Raw genomic sequence first — 22,458 nt, forward strand, 5'->3', positions numbered from 1 at the left:
CGTGCTGATACCATCCAAGGGTGGGTGGCTGTTTTTTTTTGGAGTTGGGGAGAGGGGCGCAAAAGAATGTCGGTCGAAAAGCTGGACACGAAAGGTCTAGAACAATGCTGAAAAATACTGCGACAGAATATACACACTCGGTAACTCGACGGTGCCAATGTAGCTAGCTTGACTGTAGATGGACTGGACTGGGCTGGTTTCTGCGACCAGGGGATTAAAACTCTGGTTGTCGGCACCCAAACGGAAGAAAGGGAAACAGGAGAGGGGAGATCGAGAATGCAGCCAGCAAGAAAAAAAAAAACTACAGCAATGTAGCGAATAGAGACCAGTAAAAAATCCAATCAGGACAGCCCAAAAGCAACACAGCAACCAATGGTGCAAGCGAGGACGTATGCTTTGGGGGCATGCAGCGAAAGGGATGGAGAGAGTGTGACAGGCGCCTGCTTTGGCTGGACAGCAACAACGGGCGGAAGTGCTCACGGGGCCTGAAAAAAAAAAAGGGCGTTCGTCTGACGTAGGAGGGAGTGTGATCGAGTACAGGCGCGGATGCGGGTGCGAGACGAAGACCGTCGAGATAGATTACAGTGCACAAAGCAGCCAGCCAGCACGCAAGGGCTGCAGGCAATATTTATTATGAGGAGAAAATACAACGCGCAAAGAAGCGGCAAGCCAAAGGGCGCAAGGCTAACGAAAAGACGGAGCGACGCGCAACCAGCCGATGACGACAGAACGAGCAAAGCAGAAGCAAGCAGCAATTGAACAGCACAAGTCACGCCTTGGTCACAAATACAGGGCAACAGCAGCCAGCAACTGCAGCTTGGGTGAGACTCTGGGCGAGCGACGAGACGGCGGCGCTGGTGGGTGGATGCGGGTATCACGAGAATAACGGCGCGGCGATGGTGACGACGGTGTTGGGCAGCGCTTTTTGGGTGGTGGTGGGCGGGTTTGGGCGCTTTGGGTTGCGGGTTGTAGGAGATTCAGAAAGAGAAGCAAAAGAAGACACGACGTCACCGGTCTGATGTATGACGTTGAGAAAAAATAATCGAGGGAGAAGGGGGCGGCCCAGAGAAAAGGAAAAAAAATTCATGGCCCAAAAGAGCACAACGCCCCACAACAGTACGGCGTGTGGGTGGCCGCACGGTGCAGGCAGCGCACTGTGTTACAATGTGTCTGTCTGTGCTGTCCTGTTCCTAGTCCCGTTAGGGTTACGGCACAGTTGCGGACATGTCCTTGTGATGGACGGACGCGCCAGAAGAAAACAGAGCAAAGACACGCCAGCGCCCGCGCCAACACCTGCATCTTTGCACTTGTCATCCCTCCCTCCCAGCAGGTGCTATCCCATCACACAGGGCCTCGCCAGAAACATCCAGCTCAAATAAACGGGCCACCGCCGCTGGCTGTCCTACGCCAACGCTGGTCGTGCTTGGGTACTTGTAGCTTGTGTTGCGGGGAACATCAAGTCAAGAGGAGAAACAAATGACGTTGACACCAATGCGAGGACACCATAGCACCAAGATATACATCAACACACACAGGTACAAGTACGGCCAGATCGCCCGCCCTCTGCCTGTTGTAGGTAGGCGCCAAAACTACGTCGGTAGATGTGTAGCACATGTTGTCACAGCCTAAAGATCAATGACGTGTATGTTCCGGCAGATTTTGGTGCAAGTAGACAGGACAGGTGCTGTTGACACGGCACATTCATTCATCCATACATAACGTTTCCTCGCTAGCTTGGCCTTCATTGAAACAAACTTGGCCGCCTTTCTTTTCCCTTGGGATCGTCTTCCTTTTGTTTCCCTGTTCCGGAATGAGCAGTAGCCCAGCCAAGCCAAGCTTTCTCTCTCTGTCTGTCTCTCGCTCGTTCTCTCCCTTTCTTTTACTCTTTGTTTTGGTAAATACTTGTACCAATTATACCAAAGAGCTCAGCCCTAGACAATCAAAAAGGAGTCGACCGAGATGAATGGCAAGTCTCAATAAAATATACCCCCACTCAATGACATACTAAGGCTACCGATAGCTACCCAGGCCCGCCAGGATCAGGGATTATCAAGCCCACTACCAACAGTTGGGTGTTTGGTGTGTGGATGTGACCATTAAGCCTAAACCTAAGCCTGACTGTCCGAGAGCCCAGCAGGCTGAGCTAGGCAAAGCTACCTACGGTGACATGTATGCCTGTGTCTTCGCATAGCCTTGATCTTGATCGCACATGGACATGGTATATACTGCCCGCTTGCTGCGCTTGCAAGAACTCGGCTATAGCCAGATTTGACGGGTGCCACAGCGTGTTCTATACGTAAATATCCCACGCAACAAACAATGTTGTATCACAGCTTATTCCATGCACATACTGTGTCCATTTAAGGAGCCTCTCCCTCCAAACTGTCGCGTGGTTGATTTAAAATGCATAGAATGCATGAGCCATGGCCGGTCCTACAACCTCTTCGTTTTGGCCCAAGGGCCTCCCGGAGATAATGCCAGAGCTGGCACTTGTCCGCCGCTCTGAATCGATCCGACCCGGCCTAGTCTGATGGGCCTGACAGGTCTTGGATTCTTTTTTTTTTTTTTGGCTCGTATCCTTAGATGTTCATTCGTACGCCCAATACTCTTAAATCTCTGTCCAGGGTTGTTGTTCCAGACTGGGCTATTCCATACCTCTCCCATGCAAGGGGAGCAGTGGACATAGTTGACGGCACGCGATTATAAAAGTTGGAAACCAAGAAAAGAGTCCAGCGGTCAATAAAAGCCGAACAAAGTGAACACGCAGCCACTATGGATAGTCACGCTGTCAGCTATGCTTGTATCGTATTTCCTGGCGAAAAAAAAAAAGAGAAAAAAAAATCCATGAAAGCATGGCTGGCATGGGGCTCGTGCGCTATTGTCCAATGTCCGATCGCTTAGTAAAATGATATTTGATTGTTGGGGCCATCTCAGCCCCTGAAATTGCAGCCAACTACGAGTCGGATAAACACCCAAGTATTCAAAAATTGATTGCCTGACAGCCCTCCTCATGCTACACTACTCACATCACTGATTTGTATTGCTATTTGGGGGGTTTTTTTTTTTTATAAAAATTCATTACTCGCATGGAACCTGCTATTCCTGCTATTTGGGGTTGTTTTGACGCAGAGTGTCTTCCGATTCCTGACGGAGAGGGTAGGGTTGCTTGGGGTTAGCTTTCCAAAAACAAGACTGGCAACTTGTTTCTCATGCAGATGTCACAAACCTCTCATATTACAACGAGGGAGACGCTGAATCTGCAAAGTATATCTAGCACCATTGGTACCAGAAATACCATGTATACACAAAGATATTTCACTAACCATGAGAACTGGAGCAAGTGCCACCCAGGCCACTAATGAACAGGTGTTACACAAATTTGGGAAACATTGAAGCGAGATTTTGAAAGTCGACATGGCACTTTACACGAAGCGATGTATACACGACTGTGCAAGAAAACTCCAGGTCTGCTATGAAGCAGACGACATGAGGCCTAGAGTGCACATCCAAAGCGATCGCCCTAGAGGGCGAAATGTGTAATCCAGGTTATGGACCGTTGCGATGGCTTGCGTCATGATGAGCGTGGTGCCCCCGGATTCCTGGAAACCCATGCGCGTCTCGGATACCGAGGGGAGAGGCGACGATAGCGGGAGAGTGACGAAGACACAAGCTTCGGGGTGCAGGGCTGTTGTGAGTGTGGCGAGCAGCTTGTCCAGCGAGGTTTAACCAATGACAGCACGAATGGCAGTGGCCATGTTTGCACGAAGAGTGCTATGGAATAGCTTTTGCAGCGACACATTGTCCCAAGGACCAGATTCGGAGGGGATTTGCCTACTGGCATTCATTACGACTTATTAATCGACTTGACCAGCGACATGGGCGACGATGACGTTTGATTGGCTATTTAAGCTTGAGTAGCCCTGACACAGTGCTGCAGGGAGCGGGGGGCAGTGTGGATGAGAGAAGCACACGGTGTGCTTCCACTGGGCCAGGAGTTGAGAGATTTCAATTCCAAACTGGCAAGGCGGGGAGCTGCAGCAAGTAGCGTACGATGGGCGATGGTGACATGTAGAAGGGTGACGTAAGTGTCGGTTTACAAATCCGTGATGACGAGAAACCAATGAGACCTGGATGGAGGGATGGAGGAATGGAGGGGGGGAGTGGGTTGGTGAAACCCTAACCCGCGTTGTGAATCTTGCGGTCCTAGTTGGGGCTAGACAAAGACATATGCAAGCAGAGAATAAAAGACTCAACATGATAGCAAAGGGATGATCCTCCTTCTAGTTTTCCGTCCCGAAAACAAGGATCTCGGGCTGCCATGCTGTGGGAGATAAGCTCATACAAGCAAAGCAGAGGCTAGATGCGAATCTGTGGCAAGACCCGCGGCCCTAGGTTTCTTGTTTCCCTTGGCGGGAATGCAGAGATAAACTAAAGCAAGAGAACGGACGACAGAGGTCAAAGGGGACATGTGGGCACGGAATAGGAGTTGGACATGGAACGAAGCACAGCTTCTAAACCGAGGCTAGGTCGTTTTGACTACTGCTGACAGAGTGTTTGGTCCGGCTAGCCCCCCGCATTTCGGCTCTGACGGAATGAAACATGGCGATGGGCTTGGAGAAGCTTGTGCTATCCTTGTAGCGTGTAGAATACCATCCGTACTTATACTGGACAACTGCTGCCGTTGGAATACCAAGCGGAACATCTTCACCAACTACATACTTGTATACGCCAAAAGTACTACACACGGTGTTTGTGGTAGTGCATACGTCCAGAAATCATGAGCTCCCCAAGAATAGTCTTGTTCCACTACAGCTTCTCGCCCTACGCGCAGAGGGTGGTTTGGTATCTCACACTTCGCAGCATTCCGTACTCACAATGTGTAAGTAGAAATAGCTATGGGACACGGAAACCACACGTTATATGCTGAGCAGAAATGTTCGAGACATCTACATACATCATTCCTGGCTGGCGCCGAATCTGACTGACTCGGAGAACTGGCAACGCTACGTGCCTCTAGTTGCAACCTCCGATGCTCCCCCGCCCGGATTTGAACAGACTCGGGATCCAGCACCGCCGAATTCCCATTCTATCTATCGGCCGTGACGTGTATGTCGACACGCGGCTTATAATTGAGAAGCTCGAGGAAATGTTCCCCGAAAAGCCTCGCCTGGGCAATCCGTCCACCCCCGAGCACAAAGCGCTACAGGCGCTTCTGCAGCGCTTCACCATCGACTCTGGCGTGTTTAACCAGGCCGCGGCTTTGCTGCCTCTGGATCTGCCTGTTATGAAGTCAGACCAATGGTGGAAGGACCGAGCGTCGCTCTTTACCGGGAAGTATTCGCCCGAGACGATCCGGCAGGCTCGGCCGGCAGCACTGTCGGAGATGCATGAGTCGATGATGCTCTTGGAAACGACTATTCTGAGTGACGAGCGCGACTGGGTGCTTGGAACCGACAGACCGACCGTGGCTGATATCGATGCGATCTGGCCGTTTTACTGGATCATGGGAGTTCCCGACGCCCTCCCCAAAACATCCTTCTCGGCGTCCAAGTTCCCTCGGGTGTATGCGTGGACGGCGCGGTTTCAAAAGCTCATCTCCGCCGAAAAGAAGCAAGGAAAGAAGCCCGAGACAGTGTCCGGAGACCAGGCATTTGATATCATCACCAAGGAGTCCTTCCACGACCAGGCCAACTCGGTTGACGATGAGCTATCAGACCTAAAGATTGGCGATGTGGTGAGCTTCCGGCCGTCAGACTATGGCATGCGGCATGTGGATTCCGGTAAGCTCGTCTCGCTGAGCCGCAAGGAAGTGGCTATCGAGATAGGCACTGGTGACACGGCTATTCGTTTTCATGCGCCGCGACACGGATTTGTAGTATACAAGGCAAGAAGTTCGAAGCTCTAGATTAGGAGGGATATCATTACCCACCAGAGACGCATGCACATGGCCACTTTGCAAGAGTACATGTGTTCAACCATATCAAGTTCTTTTGGCTCGTCATACCTAGCTGCGATAACGGTGGCCTGTGTGTGTATCTGGTAGGAAACCAATGTATGTGAGGCCTAACACAAACATATCATCACTTACTTTATCCTGGGCAGATAGTTGAGATACGAGAGGGGCCGACAACGGAGGCGTCTCCTGTTTCCCCATTCGCAGATGTCTAGATAATAAACAAGCAATAGTTTTCTTAATCTAGTGACACACAATCCGACTATGCTGGCCCTGGGCCCTATCTGCTTCGCGATCCATCGGCTTCTTTTCCAGACCTTGACCACGTCAGGCGTGTTGGCTGCTATCTATCCGAGACGTGACGCACACCTGGACAACGTTTAAGTAGCTAGTGGGCATTGAAGAGTCTTTATCAGCAAGTGACACATTCATTATCAGGGCCGATTCCTTCACAGTGAGAGGCTCTTGATGTTTCACTAAAGTGTTGGGACAGGCAGGTTGGGGCAGAATGTGACGTGATTTGATGTTGGCACAACTGGCAGAAGCAAAGCAGAAATGGACGAAGACGGCCATGCGGATACAAGAAAGTCGGCCAAGACTACCAGGAGAGAAGACGCGAAGGCCGATGAGGGGGAGCGGGATACACCACACCAGCACTAGAACCCAGACAGCATGCAATATCAAGTGTCCTTATAGGGTAGCTTTGGACACGGGAGTTCCATTGGCCTTTTGCTCTCTACATGCACCAACAGACACAGCCGAAGGGATAAGCATCGAATGCGACCAGGAGTCAGAGTGTGCTGTGGCTAGCCGGCGGTGAGCTTCGGGAGCGGGAAAGGCGGCTTTGCAGTCGTCCATCCAACGTCACCAAGCGAACATGAGGAGGCGGGAGCTCACCCACAGATGGGACAGTTGGGAAGACACGGCATAACTAGGTAGATGAGCGATATTCACCGGTGTTAATGTACATGTATGTAGATGTGCATGTAAGCATGTGTCAGTGGGATATCTCCAGCTCCAAAGGGCAGCATGAGAGGGACAGAGAAAAAAAAGGCATCAAGCCGCCAACTGGATACAAGCCTCCGCTCCGGAAGCACGGGATGCACCTGGAACAACGCTGCGGATGCGAGCAAAAGCTGAGCATGTCTGCCGCAAGCACTGTGACAATGTGGTGTGGTAGAAACAGTTACAGGGGAGGGGAGGCGGCGGGAAACTGACGTGTATTAATATAGAAGTGTAGCTAAATGCGAGACAGCATTCCACCACGGGGACGCTGCTCAACGAGAGAGAGGTGTATATATTTAGTGATGTATATTTATCTGAGCAAGGAGGTGCTGGAGAGACAGGAGACCAGGAGAGTACGGTTAGGGCATATATTCACATCTCCAACACCGTAGAGACACAAGAATACAGTGGCATGTATCACCAGCAGCAAAGATGTGCCCCCCTGGCTCACAGATAGTCCCCCTCCCCCAAAACCTCGAAATCTGGGGCAGAAAGAAACAGGCGAGACGGTGGGACGGTGGGACGGCGAGCCTCTGCTACATGTAAATGCCCGGGGGCCCAGCGCTGCCAGGAGGCAGGAGAAACGAGGGAGGAGGCGGGGGGCGATCTTGCTGAGAATAGAATACGAAGAACAATGAAGAATGAAGCCGTGTGTGCTGTGCCAGCGGCCATTGTTTGTTTGCTGACGTGAGTGTCAGCCAACACTGAGGCTTTAGTTGGCTATGGTTAGTCAACTAGTGCTTAGCGGCCGATGTTAGTTGGCAGACACCAGTTGGCTACATTTGTATGTACCGAGTGCGATTGATACGCTCTTGGGACGCGCCGCCAGGACCAAAGAGGCGCGACGAGTGTGCGTCGGAGCGTGGAACAAGATGTGATGTGATGTGATGTGATGCCGTGGGCTGATCAACAAAACGGCTGGCTGGCTTGGGCTGTGGCGTGAACGATGTCTCCCGGCGACTCTCCAAGGCAAGGGCGCACTGGGCGTCGTGGGCAAATGCGTGTGAAGATAACATGCAGAATTATCAGCGCACGTTTACTGTATGGACATGGCCGCAGGGGCGGGGATGATTGGCCAGGCCAGGGCAGGCCAGTGTCTTATTTCGACGTTCTGGCTGTGGGTGATATCATCATGACATGCATGGCGAGAGGAGAGGAGAGAGTGCATTAGATAGTCAACTATACAAGTCCAGGTCTGACGGTTAACTGTGTATCGCCACACATATCAATGTCAAAGTGTCTACATACACATGCATGAAGCGAGATTTTTGCTGCATATTAACTGTGTGTAGAGCATTTGGAGTGTGCTGCGGCTGCGGGAGGTCGGTCTGCTTAGGGGGCACACCGAAGCGAACCGAAGATGCATGCACAACTCAAGGGGACACACATGGCTGCGGAGGGCCAGGAGTAACTACAGCTATTGGTGATATTATGTGTCTTGCCCCAGAGCACAGCCATAATCACCAAATAATGCTCGCGACAGGCATTCTTTCGCCTCGATTCTTCTTTTCCTCTCTACCCCACACGGCCTGTTCGCGTCGCCATTCCAGAACCTTTGGTGGATGCATGTATGCATAGCCCGCGAGGGACGCCCTGTTTTTTTTTTTTTTTTTTACACCAGTAAAGACCGCTAAATCCAACTCTGTAGCCAACTGCTCAACACGTCCCGAGAAGCCCATGGAATACCGTAGAAGCGCCGATCTCTTGCCTTCTTAGGCTTCCACAGTTGGGTTTTCCCAGTTAGGCCCGCCTGCCTTCTTGCGCTGAGCTCATTCATTCATTTGCTCAGACCTGCTTCCTTGTCGCTCGGCTCCTGAGACCCCGGCTCTCGGCTTCTCTGCTCGCCCGAGGCCTGCTGCGAAATACCTGACGGCCACCTCCCACCAGTAAGCGCAACACACGAAATGACCAACTGACACGACCGTGTCTTGTCGCGAGCCGCCGCGCCTCCAAGACCAAGTAAGTGTAACCAGCGTCAACAATCCAAGGCCCGGTGGTTCCAAGTGGTTGCAGAATGTCTCTGGCACCCTGCCCTGTTTTCTTTTTCCTGCTGGCTATCGCCTTTGCTACTGCCTGCATAAGGCTTTGCCCTCTCGCCTGCACGATCATCACGGCCCTGCCTGCGGGCTGTACTGGCACGTGGAACCAATGATTCTTCAGACTCCCCTTGGAGCCGGTGGAATTCGTGCTGTGATGCAGTGCCACAGCATGTTTGCATGCTCCTTTTTTTTATACTTGCGGCCACACAAATTGCTAAATGGGATGACTAGTTAGTTGGCTAGTTACATGACATTGAGACATGTTTCTACACAGGCAAAACAGGCACAGCAAGCTTCACAGGCTATGCCATGCAGAGCTGGAATAAGCAACCAGGTACGCAAGTACATATGTACTTGTATGCCAAATATACAGAAGCCCAAACGGGTACTTGCCCAGATCTGCCCATCAACCAACTAGTCAACTACTCTAACTGCCTGCAACCAATCCCACGCCGAAGCCTAGAAAAGGCCCTTTTTGTCCGCCCAGTCCAGGCCCTTTGCTCTTGCCATTTTCCGTTGCCAGCCCTAATTCTGCGTAGGCACGTGTGGACCTGTGGTCGTGTGCACTTGATTAGCCGCAAATATTGCACCTTGCTCTTTCCCTTTTTTTTTCGCGTAGGCGTTTGTAATCGGCATATGTTATTGTGCGCGTTGGAGAAGGAGACAAGAAACTCTTCCAGAGGTACCTCCGTATGTGCCTGTACACGTATGTAGATACATAGTTAGCTGTGTGTATAATACCAGATCTTCCTGCTTCCACCCCTCGCCTGTCCTGTCCTGTTCTTCCCCAATTCCCCCCACCTTCCATCACCCCACGGGGAAGGAGCAGCGCACTTGCTGCCAGGGAGCAAGCAGCATAGCATAACCTCTGAGGAGGATTTGCCCCCTGTAACTACATACAGAAAAAAATGGCCATTATATCGACCGCACATGCGATGCACATCCTCGCATCCCATCTGACGCTTTCACACCGCCGGCACCGTTTGCTGGTGCCCCGACGTTACTGCCAGATCATTTCCTTTTGTTTTCCTGCCTCTTGTGTTTTGTCTTTTGTCGTCTGCCTTCTGCCTTCTGCCCTGTTTTCCAAGTCGAGGAACCTCGTCTGCGCCTCGGATGGCTGTATACAGGTGCCTCTGCCTGCAACTACCTCCACCTGTATCTGCATCTGTCTCTGCAACTATCTGTATCTATCTGTACCTGTTTCTGTATGTATCTGCCACTATCTGTATGTATCTGTGCGTGTATGCTTCTAGACACTCTCACCGCCCAGCTTCCACCGTCGTCAATGTCGTGCTTTCTGCCCAAGATAAGCTTTTCATTCTCCCAGACTCCGCGATACGCTCACGCAAACAAAAAGCACCCGCACCCGTACCCGCAAACACCCACACCCACGCCCACGTCCGCTCCGACGCCTACATTCACACCCACACTCACGCCCACGCTCATGCTCAGCTCATGCTCATGCTCATGCTCAATCTCAACACCCACGCCCGCCCGGTCTTGTCGCACACTGTCCCACACCCAAGTTTCTACTTTGCCCAGAGATTCCATTTCCTCCACCGCCCGCTGCGCTCTTTTTTTTTTGGCTTGTCCTTGGCCCATTGTATCGATAGCCCTCCATGTCTGTGATCGCCTCCAAAAAAAATACATTTTTCTTTTATTTTATACATGTACCTGCTCCATGGGGGAACACACAGATATCCCCCCCCCCCCCCCCAATCAGCAACCACTCTGAACCAAAGCACCTACCTTCCCTGCATTGTCTTTGTTCGCCCTCTTCCGTCTCTGCCCCACAATAGCAACGGTTCCGCCCATAATCCACCATTGACCAATCCCCTGTTGCCGGGTTGCTTTTGGTCTCCTTCCTTCCCTTCCCTTCTCTTCCCTTGCCTTCCCCTTCCCCTTCCCCTTCCCGCGCACCTTTTGTCACTGGCCTGTAGCCTTGTTTGGCTATTGCCGTGTCTAAATTGGGGTAACTAAACCCATTACATGCTAGCTACTTGGTTATTGCATTCATTGTATAAGTTACCACTTGTATTGTGCTAGTTTCCCAATCAATCCGCTTGCTTGCCTAACCTCTGACAAGAAACAAGGGGAACCTTTTATATCGCCTTTTTATCTCTTGTACAGCTCGGTCTTGCACTTTTATCTGGTTGTTCAACTCACCAACAAGATAAATAAGCCCGCCACCCCCCTCTCCTCCACCTCCAGCTTTCTTGTTCTTGAGAGCTCACCACCAACTTTGTTCTACACCTCTTCTCTCTTTCTTATCTCATTCGCTTCGCTCCATTCCAGGACTCTACTCTGCGCCACTGGCCCTCTCGTTGCCTACTCATTTTCTTCGTCGTTCCCAGATTTCCATCTCCATATATTCGAAGTCTACTCTACCACATCTCCACCTCATCTTCACATTTACCTCAGCACACACTTGCCTCACCATGTCTTCGAGCCAAATCGATATCCAGGCGCCCATGCCCCGCCGCACGCTCCACGTCATCAGCTCAGAGCAGCTCTTTTCGGGCGTCGATGCCTCTCTCCGCACCGAAATCCCGTCCACCATGCCCATCAGGGAGTTTTACGGCAAAGACTACAGCGTTCCCGCTGCCCCTCCGCCCTCGCCGGTCTCGTTTGCCCACGACTGTATGCCGACCGCCATCCGCCATTAGCGTCTGCTCCAAACAGAATCCGAGATGCTTGGCGCAAGGTCCAGTCTCGCATTATGCTTCTCTCCTGACACTCCGGCAGTGCTTTTGTTTCCTTTGCGATTTCTTCTTTTTTTTTGTTCCAGTGGTTCTGTTCTGGGTGGGATAAATACGGCGTTTTGTGTGTGGCTCATGTGTTGGCGGGATTTCAGGGCTGCTCGGCATGTGCAAAGATTGATGGTTATTGGTTGTTGCTTTCCTGTCTACTATTGCATATTTACATACATACTTGGTTGGTACCTGTACTCACGAGCAAATGTGTTGTTAGTCCTCTTCTCTTTTCAAGACTGACGATCAAGCTTTGTTTGCCCGTTTAGGAACAGCCAACTGCCGAGCTAGATTGTTTTGGGTTAGCCGTTGGGCAGCCTTATCGTGGTCTCTTGGGTATCTATGGGGAGCGCAACGACCTCAAGTACCGGTCGGGCTCAAGTGGTTCTTTGGAGTTTTGTGGGATTCTTTGCACTTGTAGATTCTTTTTCTTCTGCCTTTAGTTGATGGCTTTCAAAACATACCATTTATCTAGCTCCTGTGACGGTAATCGGCGCGTAAAGTGATGTGATATGGATGCACAATGACATGCCAACGCACATGTGCAAATGCGACCAAGCGACGGATGGCTGCTACCGCCAGAGCTGTAAAATGTCGTGAACCCAAACCCTAAGGGCCAGAAGAAAAGGAGATCGTCATGTTGAGGGAGTCTTTCGTAATCTCCCTTTGTAGCACGGTTCTTTTTCGAAGTGGTTCTCTTTGCAGCTATCTACCCATTCCAAAATCCAACTTATGGCTGTCTACCAGCCATGCACAAATAGCTGTGCTGACACAAAGCATGAGCTGATCACATAGTAGTGTGTGTTGTACAAAATTCAACGCGTCGTACTTGCCCTGACACGAAGCATCCAATTCACTTTAGAGCAAAGAGGAAGGTGGAGCCTGGGCCCCACTCACCACGCGTGGTGGACCAACCAGAGCACGTGTCTGGCCACGCGTAGCGCGCTCGAGCGCGTCGAGCTGGCATCGCCTTGTGCGCACTTCCGTGGTAACGGGGCCAGGGTATGAAAAAGCTGGGCGAGGGGGGAGGGGGGAGGGGCCCGTTTGTTTACAGCGTGGTCTCTGCTTCCACGACAACCAGCCTCTTGCTTTCTTCCCGTCTCCATTCCAACGGACATTCTTGCTCTTCTCATCCGCTCTTTTGTTTACTTGTGTGCAATAGCCCTTCATAAGACTGTCTGCAGTACCCAAGCTTGTTCATTCATCTCAAGTTCTTGATGCGTGTTTTCTCTGAGTTTCTCTGCATCATCCAAACGTTGTTTCGTAGTTGCCAGCTCGCCTCACGACAGCTTCCACTCCTTTCTGCTGCCTCTTTTGCTGAAGCGACTTCATCTCAACTTTCCATCGCTTGCTTCACAGTTCGCTCGCTTCCTTCTTTTCTTTTTCTGCTCTACTATCAGAAAAATCTTCATCATGGCTCGTGTTGCTGTTAGAACGCGGGCAGCAATGGCAACTGCTTCGCCTGCTGCCCAGAGGGACATTGCCTCATTTGGCCGCGCCACCAAGGCTTCGATTGCTGCTTCTCCGCTGGGCGTGAAGAAGGCCGCGCTTGTCCAGGCACCGGCTGCCAATGTCCGCGTCATCCCCAACACCAACACCAGAAAGCGCAAGGCCAGCTCCGACGAGTCTTCGTCGGATGCTACCCCCGAGCCTGTGACTCCGGTCAAGGTTGTCAAGCGTGTGCGCATCCAAGAGCACACCGACAACACCGAAGTCAAGATCGCCGCGCCCGTCTTCACGACGCCGTTGAAATCGTCTTTTGCGCTGCCCATCAACGGCTCGCAAACACCCACATCCACGGAGAAGCGCGGCACGCGCACGCCGCGCAGCGGCCGGCTCGACTCTGCGCGCGCCTCGCGCCGCACCATCAAGAAGACCATTGCGCCGCCCAACAACAGCCGCATCGAAGACTTCTTCAAGACCGTGCGGCGGCAGACCAAGAGCGGGCTGCCCGTCGAGTTTGACGATTTTCTCGGCTTGCACACTGCCTTTATGCGCACCGTCGTCCTGCAGATTGCCCACAACGGCTCGTCCGACATTCTCAAGCTGCGCGAGCTGCTGCCCCACGTCTCGCGCCACTGGGGTAAGCGCCTCGTCACCGTCGACGACATGCGCCGCATCATTGCCATCCAGACGTACAACGGTTGCGCATCCCCCTTTGAGCTTGTCGAATTTGGCGCCCTCATGTGCCTGCGCCTGACCACCGACCGCGCCATCGACTCCGCCGCCCTGTGCGCCGCCTTTGCCCAGAACCTGCGCGCCCTGTGCACCCAGTGCGTTGCCGAGCGCGTGCCCGCGCCCACGTGTCCGGCGGACCTCGAGCTCTCGCTCGACAGCCTGTCGCTCGACGACCTGCCGCAGGCCCCCATCAAGCGGCAAGTAGCCGCGCGCGCGGCCGGCAGTGGCGCCGCTGCCGCGCCGCGACCCAATGTGCTCGAGCAGCTGCGCGCGGCCGTCGCGCGGCCCGCGCACAGCGCGCTGCCGACCACCGATCCCAAGACGGGCAAGCCGCTGACCATGCTGCAGCGCATCCGGCTCAAGGAGGCGGCGGCGCGCGAGAACCTGAATGCCACGGCCGACATGCAGCGCAAGGACACGCTGCTGCGCGCTGAGCACATTGCCGGCACGCTCGAGCTGATGCTGCTGCCCAATGGGCTCAGTCGCCAGTCGTTCCCGCTCGGCACGGTCATGACGCGCGTGCTCGACTCGTTCCCGTCGCCGTTGGGCGCGGATGAGGCCCGCGCCTGCTTGGATATCATTGCCAAGGACGTGGCGCCCGAGTTTGTCAAGGTGCTCAATGTGCGCGGTCGTGAGTTTGTCGTTATGGAACGCGACATGTTTCCGGGCTCAAATGCGATTCACAACCGAGTTGCCAAGCTTATTCCTGCGTAGGGGGATGTGATGGCTTATGGTGCCTTTTCCTCTGATCACTGGTTTAAAATATTCACGGTTTGTGCGTCGCTTTTCTCTTGTCTTGAGATACCCTTCGGCTGGCGTTTGTTTCTCGGTAGTATTTGTTTTTTTTTCTATTGTTTGAGTCTGTTTCCTTTGTATTGGCGTTTGGTTGGTTGTAGAAGGCATTATTATTGGGTTTTTTTTAAAGTTCACCTCCATGAAAGGCAACACAACACGGCTGTTGTCTTGAATAATATATTTTTTTACCATGAACCTGATTGTCCCAGACTACAAGTTACCCGACCGTTGAATCTCACTCACGTCATCGCTTTAAGTCAACGAGAAGGATGTAGCATATATATTGCTGGACTTGCGTCTATACAGAAACCCCGCGAAATGAAAACAAAAAACCCGTCCGTCCATCGTCGGCACATCAGCCTTGCGTGGTAGTGAGCGGCCTGAGTTTTGAGCAAGCCTCTTGTTGTCTCGTTCACAACTGAAAGACCCTCCCAAACAACTCCGAGACCAGTAGCCTTGAACGCAAAAAAAAAAAATAGAGAGACCAGAAAGCTCCTATACCTCTCGCCAAGATCGATGGAAAAGACACCATTCTTGTGCATTGAAATGCAACCAATGGCTTATCCATGTGCTACTAGAACACATATCCTTTCAATAGCATCTCTTGACTCTTGGACACGAGCATAACACCGACACTGTAGTTTAGAGATGACCGCTTACTGGCCGAGGATGCTGCAACGATCCATCAATCTAAATCAAACAAAACGAAGTTGCTTATTTCTTGTCCTTCTTGACAAACTTGGGCTTGCCAATGTCGGCGCCTCTGAGCTTGACGTTGAGCACACGCTCCATGTTGCCCAGCACCTTTTGGTCGGGGGTGGCAACGCCGCGCTCGAATTCACCAACAATGTTGGGGGTGGTGTTACAGCGGGTGGCAAGGTCCTTCTGGGTCATCTTGGGCTCCATGGCCTGGCGTGCCTTGGCAATGGCATCGCCAACCGCCTTGCCGACAGTGTTGGGCTTGATGATGTCGTCGGAGCGGTCGACCTTGGTCAGGCGCTGGCCCTCGCCGCCACCAGACTTGGCCTAATTGAAGCAAAGGAAGACGATGGTTAGCTGACGGCAGGACAAGGCAGAGAAGAAAGGGCATCTACGCAGGAAGCTTGGAGTGGCAGCTGGTGGTGCAAGCATGTGACGGGCAAGCTTGGCCTGGCCGCAATTGCAGCCGCATCCGGAGGTGAGCAAGACCACGGCAAATCAAGGCTTCTACGAAGCTCGCGTGGCGCAGGTGGACGGCGTGAGGGGAGCAGGGAGAGGGGCACATACAGCATTGCCAATGGCGTACTTCTTTTCAGTGCCGATGACAGCACCGCTGCGCTGGGCGGCGTTGAGAGCACTCTTGCCGCGGACGACGGACTCGCGAGGGCCGCCGCCGCCGGTGTTGACACGGCTGCCGATCTTGGTGACCTGGTCCCAGTCGCTCATTGTGAAGGCGGGGTGTGTGTGGGTGTAGAGAAGTATAGAGAGGAGGAGAGGGGTTTGGTGGTGACGAGATTGTGACGAGGAGCGAAAAAAGAAAAATGGCGTCGTGGTGATGAATTGGATCAAGTCGATGCAAGAAGCAGAACAAATTCTTCCGCCAGAGAGCGTTTTAATTTGCTTATGTTATGGATCGTGCTGCTAAGGGCTGGACACAGCAAACTGGGGCCATATGAACGGAGGGCGATGGAATGCCATGGACTATGATGGACTGAGTCAACCGGGGAGGTCAAAGTGGGGCGGGGAGACGTTGGACTTGGACGCTTTGTACGAAGGAGGCTCCACTTTTGGGGTGACCTGCAGAGGCGCAAGGGCGAAATACCCCGCCACAGGGTTTGGAGACGGACGGCTAGGGTTTGGCGCAGGACCCGCGAGAATGGCTAGACTCGAGATGATGTTGTTAGACAAGCGGGCGCTGTGACTACGCAAGTATGTATGTGGATAGTTATAGACTACTTGGTTAAATAGTTCTTTTGCGCCTCGTGTTGGCGGCTGGCGCATAGATGACTGCAGCCTACCAAAGGGCAGCAACCATGCGAGTAATGAATAAAAAAGAAAAGGGCAGCAGAGCAGAGAAACAGAGGAAGCACAGCGCCTAGAGCGGGGAGAGAGGGAGGAGGGAGAACAGAGGCGAGAGGACGGTTTCACCGAGTGTCGATTTGCACGACGTGGGAGGAAGAGTGCAGGCTTGTACTTGTTACTTGTGTGCTTTATACGTGGAGTTTGCATTTGCATGGGCGTGTGGGCAGGAGTAACTCGAACAGGGACATAGTCAACTGTGTAGTTGGCGACATACATAGCTACACTTGGCTATATTGGATGTCCACGGCACGGCGACAAGTCCCTGCAGCGGCTTGCGAGAGCGCGTGGGCTGGCCTCATTACAAAACGTGCTTTTAATATGAAGCCAGGTTGGCAGGTGTCCCGAAGCGGCGATGGCGCGTTGGCCGGGACATGTGTAGAAGGTTAAATACATGGTTGCGTCTGTTTGTGGTGTCTCTCTGTTTCCACGACTCTATACGAGTGGTACTTGTACCTGTGAGACGACGTCATTGAGGGTTAGCGGACGGCATAAGTGGGACATGGGTTTCTATACTTCCCTTGGTACTTGTCCTTGCAGCCGGCCGGGCATAGGGCGCAGCAGAATGGCAGTGAAGGCGATGGATTTGAAATCGAACAGGGCGCCATGACGACATTGTTCGCAGGCATGGATGGCCTGGTGCCTGGTGCCTGATGCCAGAACAAGAAAAATACAAGCTCTTCTTGTTGTCAGATCACCACAGGCTCGCCCAAATGCTGCCGTTTTCCACAGAGGTCTCCCCACCGCCACGTCTGTATGTATGTACATTTAGACAGAGTACATGGACAGACAGACAGACAGACACATGGCCAGACTGCTGCAATCCAGAGCTGTAGACTATAAGCAGGCCTACCGACACCTGTACACATCCCCCGTGCCCCCGTCCTGCCACGCCTTGATGCCACCAGCACCAACTACGTCTCGGCTGCTCTGGCGGGCGGTGGGCTGCAGGACAAACCCACAGGGCGTCCCCCCCTCTCCTCTGCTCCGCGTCTCCAGCATCCACGCTCTCGCGTCTGGGACCAGCTTGCATGTTGGTTGGCCCTGGACGTCGAGCTGGGCGCCGGCCACACACACACACTCACAAAGTGAGCAGGCCAGCCCATTTGCTTCTCCGACTGGCTCTGTGTGCGCTGCCAAGGCTCCTCTTGATTGCCCGCCCGAGTCTCTCTCTCTCTGGCTGCCCTTGTGTTTTAGACGTGTGTTGGTGTCTCTGCAGCCGTATTAGTCCTTGGTACCCAGCCAAACTATATAATATGTTGCTCTGCCGCCCCCCTTGACACCGCTTAAGCCGCGGCAGTGATCTTCCTGCTCATACTGGCACCCTTCTTTTTACTGATTTGTTCATATCTCGACATATTCCTCTGCCTCCACGTTACCATTGTTTTGGTCTCGAAGCCTCTGTTTGTTCTTCCGGCACCCACATTTGCTCCTAATCCTACGCATAGTGACCGCCCACCCCCTCCCCTCTCCTGCTGATCATTGTCACATAAAAGCGCCCTTTGCAGACTCTTCCCACCCGGACTCCATTACTCAGCTCCTGTACTCCAGCTTCTAATTCACTGCTTCTACTTGCCTGCACCAAGACCTCTGCGTAGCCAGTCTGGACCTTTGCACCCGAGCCATGCCACACACAATGTCACCGTCACCCACTCCATCACTTTCAGAACCCGCCTTCAACTTTGATCCGCAGACACTCTACTTGCTGGTATCAGCCGCCAGTCCACCGCCGTCCTCGGCCTCGCCCGCACCGCCGCACCGCTGGGCGCTCATCATCTCACGAAGCACGTCCGAGGGCGACCTTCTCGAGCCGACCGAGGCCAGCCACCAGCGCTGGGCCTTTTCGTCGACGCCGCAGACGGCCGCGCAGATCGAGGCGCGAGCCGCCAGCGGCGCGCTGCTGCTGGTGCTGCGCCTGGCCGAGGTCGAGGAGATGCTGCGGCCCGCGCTGTGCTCGCGCGTCGGCCGCGTGCTCATCACCAAAACCAACAGCCACGGCGACGAGTTCAGCTCGCGCGTCTGGTGCCAGCAGGTGCTCGCCGAGCTCGAGAACGAGGGCTACATTGACCTGAATATGACCGCCGACAAAATCGACGCCGAGGCATTGCGCAAGGCCAGCGCCAACCAGCCGCTGCCCATGCAAAAGCGCTTGCTCGAGCAGACCAGCAAAGCCTTTGTCCAGTACGACAAGACGCCCGCTGTGTAGATGGTCCAGCCATGCACTCGCCCAGACGGCTGGCTTTGCTCAGGGTCTTTCGCTCCTTCTCTCTTTCTACCATTCTACCAGCCCTGGTAGTGCCGGATTCTTAGCGGTTGCGAGGCCCCTAGAGACAGACACGACACCCCAAGTCAAAGTCAGCCCCCTAGCCTGGCTCGCCTCGCTTAGGGCCTGTCACTGGAGCGAGTCTAGTTGGCAGTTTTCTTCGAACTGCGTGGCAGCGCAGGCCCTGACGTCACTCTATTTGCGGCAACAAAAAAAAAAGAAAACTAAGCATACGCACTCCCTCCTCCCACACCACACAAACAATTCGCACGTACGCCACACGCACGCCTTGATCAGGGCGTCCGGGTCCGAGACCAGGCTCAACCAGACTAGCAATGGGCGGCCCTCTCTATCTTTGTGCTGGAGGCCTTTCCTCTGGGTCTCCCTCCTGTTTGCCTCGTGTCCGGATCCTTCATGTTAGATCTCTCTCTTGTCCTTGACATTTGTTCTTTTTTTCTTTGTATGCTTCTTTCTGTTGACTACTAACTACTTGCACTGCGTTGTTGTTTCTTGGCGAGACGTGTGATGTTTACCTTGTGCTATCTTAATTCCACGCCAGCCCGAGAGACCAGGCGGAGAAGAAGAAACCGAAACCAAACGGGCTGGCATTGGGTGTTTCTTTTTTTTTATTACTTTTTTTTCTTCGTGTTCTCTAGATACTACTGCGTAATGGATGCGTGGCGTTGCTGTTTAATGTCCGCTTGGTTTGCTTGTTACAAAGGAATTCTTCAGTCTTGTTTCTTTTTTCTCCCTGTTTGTCTCCTCTCCTGTCTCGGTTCTCTCTGTGTGTATTTGCTCTGACATGCTTGAATGCCCCTGTGGCCACACAACAACAACTGTTCACCTCTGCTATGGCTGTGTGGCCATGTACCGACGGCGCACTGAGAGCGCCTGCTGCTGCCTCCACGGCCGAGACGTCCATGCGTCCCAATCACGGTGGCAAGCATGCAGCCTTGTCGAGCCCCCGAGGCACGCTTTCCTTTGTCCCCATGTGCTGCCAGGCGATTGGTGGCCATGGTTATGTGTCTTCGCTTTTGTCTTGGCCTGCTGGCACACGAGACCTGGTGGGTGGTGGTGGTGGTGTCCATGTTGCACAAGTGGTGAAGCGCCAACTCAAAGTAGTTCAAGCCCTGGGCGTCGCGTATTTCTCTTCCCATGCCGCCCTGGACCACCACGCATGACGCCCTGTGTACGGCTTCGCTTTCCTGATCGTCGCCGTCGGACTTGGGGGCTTGCCGGAACGAATCACGGCGTACTGGTGTCCTCGTGGTACATGCTAATGTACTGGGTACACGCAAATATGTAGCTGTAGCTGTGTGTATGTACACATGTACCTCCAACTTTCGCCTTTCGCACCCGTGCTCCCCCAATTTTAGCACCGGCACTGGCTGCTCACCGAGTTGTCGAACAGGTACCGATTTCTGTCTCTGATTTCTGGCTGACTCAGTCTCGTTGCCCTGGCAAACAGCAGCGCCCCACATTGAAAAGTCAACAAAGAAAATCCACCCATCAAATCGACTGCCTGCTCTGGCCAATCACAGTCTCCGCTGGGCACAGCTTCACCATTCGCTCACCAGACTCGAATGAACTTGCACACGTTGCCGGCAGAGAATTTCCACCGGCCCAAACGTTCTATTTCCGACACACGCTGGCCGTCCCTCTGCCAGCCGAAGCAACGGCTCCAGCGAACCCGCACACACTTGCTTCCCTCGCCAACAATCCAGCCCAACCACACCCCCCCCCCCGATCCTCGCCTGCGTCACCGCCATTCCATTCCATCCACGCTCGCCCTTCGCCGCCTCCCTACAATGCACATCCGCACACTCGGCCCGCTCGTGGCCGCGCTGCTCGCCTGCCCCGTCGAATGCTTCGATGCGTCCGCGCTGCCGCTCGCCGTGCGCCGTATGCCCGCCGACCCCGCCGAGAAGTTCTACCCGGCCTACCAGGCCTTTGCGCCCGACGGCGAATCCGCCATGCCGCTGGCCCCGCGCGAGGCTGCGGCGGCTGCCGTGCTCCTTGACCGGCTGTACCTGCCTGCGAGCCCCGAGCGGCCGCGGCCGCGCGGCGAGGACGCGCAGGTCAAGCAGCCCGTGTTTCGCCGCCACCAGACACGTGCAGACGGCCCGCTGCCGTGGGACAAGCTCCGGCGCGCAGCGGAGGCGCTCAAGGTGCTCCAGGGCCGCAATTCATGTCCGGCCGGGTTTGAGAGCTGCGCTGGCATCGGCCAGTCGGATAAGTGCTGTGCATCTTCTGAGACGTGCGTCGAGGTCGACGATGAGAGCACGGGTAATGTGGCTTGCTGCCCTGCCGGGTCGTCCTGCTCCGGTGCCGTGGCGAGTTGTCCCGCAGATGCCGTAACTTGTCCTTTGAGCCTGGGCGGCGGATGCTGTCTAGCTGGGTATACCTGTGCAGGCTCAGTCTGTAAGTTGGTGATAAGTCCAAGCCGATAAAGATCTTGACTAACGCACTGAACTAGGCATCAAGAACTCCGAAACAACCGAATCATCCAGCACCAGCGCTAGCACCGCCTCAACCACCCAAGACGCTTCCGAAACCTCCACCGAAACCACCGCCGCCGCCCCATTCCGGCCCGTCTCCACTACCACAACCACCACCACCACCACCTCGTCGTCCTCTTCCTCCACCACACCCACACCAACCACCACTGAATCCCTCGACACCTGTCCCACCGGGTACTACCCATGTCTCGCCCGCCACGGCGGCGGCTGCTGCCAGACCGGCCGCGACTGCCGCGAGACATCCTGCGCGCCGACCAGCATGACCGCCATCGTCACCCGCTCCGACCTGGTCATTGCCGTGCCCGCCAGCGACGCGCCAGCAGCCAGCGCGGCAGCGTCTGCCGCGGTTACCTGCGCCCAGGGCTGGTTCCTGTGCGATGCAATCGACGGCGTCGCCGCCGCCGGTTGTTGTCCCGACAACTACGAGTGCGGCGTCGTTAGTTGTACGCTGGCCGACGCCGAGGAGACGGCCGCTGTGAGTAAACAGCTGGCTACGTCGGGCGCGTCGCGGGCGGCCGGGCTGGCCGGTTGGGTCGTGGGGTCGTGGGCTGAGCTGGCCGTAGCTACGGTCGGCACAGTGTTGCTCTTTATGACGTGAGAAGCAGTCATTTATGTCTATCAGGGATGCTTCTGGCTGTCGCTTTTTGTTCTTGTATGTATATATTGAAGATTTTGACTTGTTAATGGCACTGGGCCAGTGGCCAAATCTACGGAAAGGATGCATGGCTTGTTGGTAACTATGACGTAGATAATGCAGCACTGATTTTACTTTCTCTTGATACTGGCACAACACAATGTGAAACTTGGCGCGTTTTTTAGGGTCATGTTTGGCTCTCAATTATCATTTACATTTCATTTGTTTCTGTAAACTACCAGCGCATATATGTAAAACGATCAA

At 53.9% G+C, this 22,458-nt stretch overlaps 6 protein-coding genes across 6 annotated transcripts; 5 read left to right on the forward strand and 1 right to left on the reverse strand.

Annotated features, from left to right (window-relative positions):
• Positions 1-4,777: 4,777 nt before the first annotated feature.
• On the forward strand, positions 4,778-5,905 carry BROUX77_006776 (uncharacterized protein; the record flags this gene model as incomplete). Its single annotated transcript, XM_073751798.1, has 2 exons — positions 4,778-4,879; positions 5,018-5,905. 2 exons carry the CDS (start codon positions 4,778-4,780, stop codon positions 5,903-5,905), a joined length of 990 nt encoding a protein of 329 aa, XP_073602923.1.
• Positions 5,906-11,435: 5,530 nt separating this feature from the next.
• Positions 11,436-11,663, forward strand: BROUX77_006777 (uncharacterized protein; the record flags this gene model as incomplete). The annotated part of the gene is made up of 1 exon (XM_073751799.1): positions 11,436-11,663. One exon carries the CDS (start codon positions 11,436-11,438, stop codon positions 11,661-11,663), a length of 228 nt encoding a protein of 75 aa, XP_073602924.1.
• Positions 11,664-13,160: 1,497 nt separating this feature from the next.
• On the forward strand, positions 13,161-14,639 carry BROUX77_006778 (uncharacterized protein; the record flags this gene model as incomplete). The annotated part of the gene is made up of 1 exon (XM_073751800.1): positions 13,161-14,639. One exon carries the CDS (start codon positions 13,161-13,163, stop codon positions 14,637-14,639), a length of 1,479 nt encoding a protein of 492 aa, XP_073602925.1.
• A 795-nt stretch (positions 14,640-15,434) lies between these two features.
• BROUX77_006779 (uncharacterized protein) lies at positions 15,435-16,145 on the reverse strand (the record flags this gene model as incomplete). The annotated part of the gene is made up of 2 exons (XM_073751801.1): positions 15,435-15,746; positions 15,987-16,145. The coding sequence occupies 2 exons, from the start codon at positions 16,143-16,145 to the stop codon at positions 15,435-15,437; spliced, it is 471 nt and encodes a 156-aa protein (XP_073602926.1).
• A 2,257-nt stretch (positions 16,146-18,402) lies between these two features.
• On the forward strand, positions 18,403-18,984 carry BROUX77_006780 (uncharacterized protein; the record flags this gene model as incomplete). Its single annotated transcript, XM_073751802.1, has 1 exon — positions 18,403-18,984. One exon carries the CDS (start codon positions 18,403-18,405, stop codon positions 18,982-18,984), a length of 582 nt encoding a protein of 193 aa, XP_073602927.1.
• A 1,865-nt stretch (positions 18,985-20,849) lies between these two features.
• On the forward strand, positions 20,850-22,158 carry BROUX77_006781 (uncharacterized protein; the record flags this gene model as incomplete). The annotated part of the gene is made up of 2 exons (XM_073751803.1): positions 20,850-21,462; positions 21,518-22,158. 2 exons carry the CDS (start codon positions 20,850-20,852, stop codon positions 22,156-22,158), a joined length of 1,254 nt encoding a protein of 417 aa, XP_073602928.1.
• Positions 22,159-22,458: the final 300 nt, after the last annotated feature.

This window comes from Berkeleyomyces rouxiae (assembly GCF_048999995.1).
Source record: "Berkeleyomyces rouxiae strain 22BRR77 chromosome Unknown BrBRR77_ptg000009l, whole genome shotgun sequence".
Classification (NCBI taxonomy): domain Eukaryota; kingdom Fungi; phylum Ascomycota; class Sordariomycetes; order Microascales; family Ceratocystidaceae; genus Berkeleyomyces; species Berkeleyomyces rouxiae.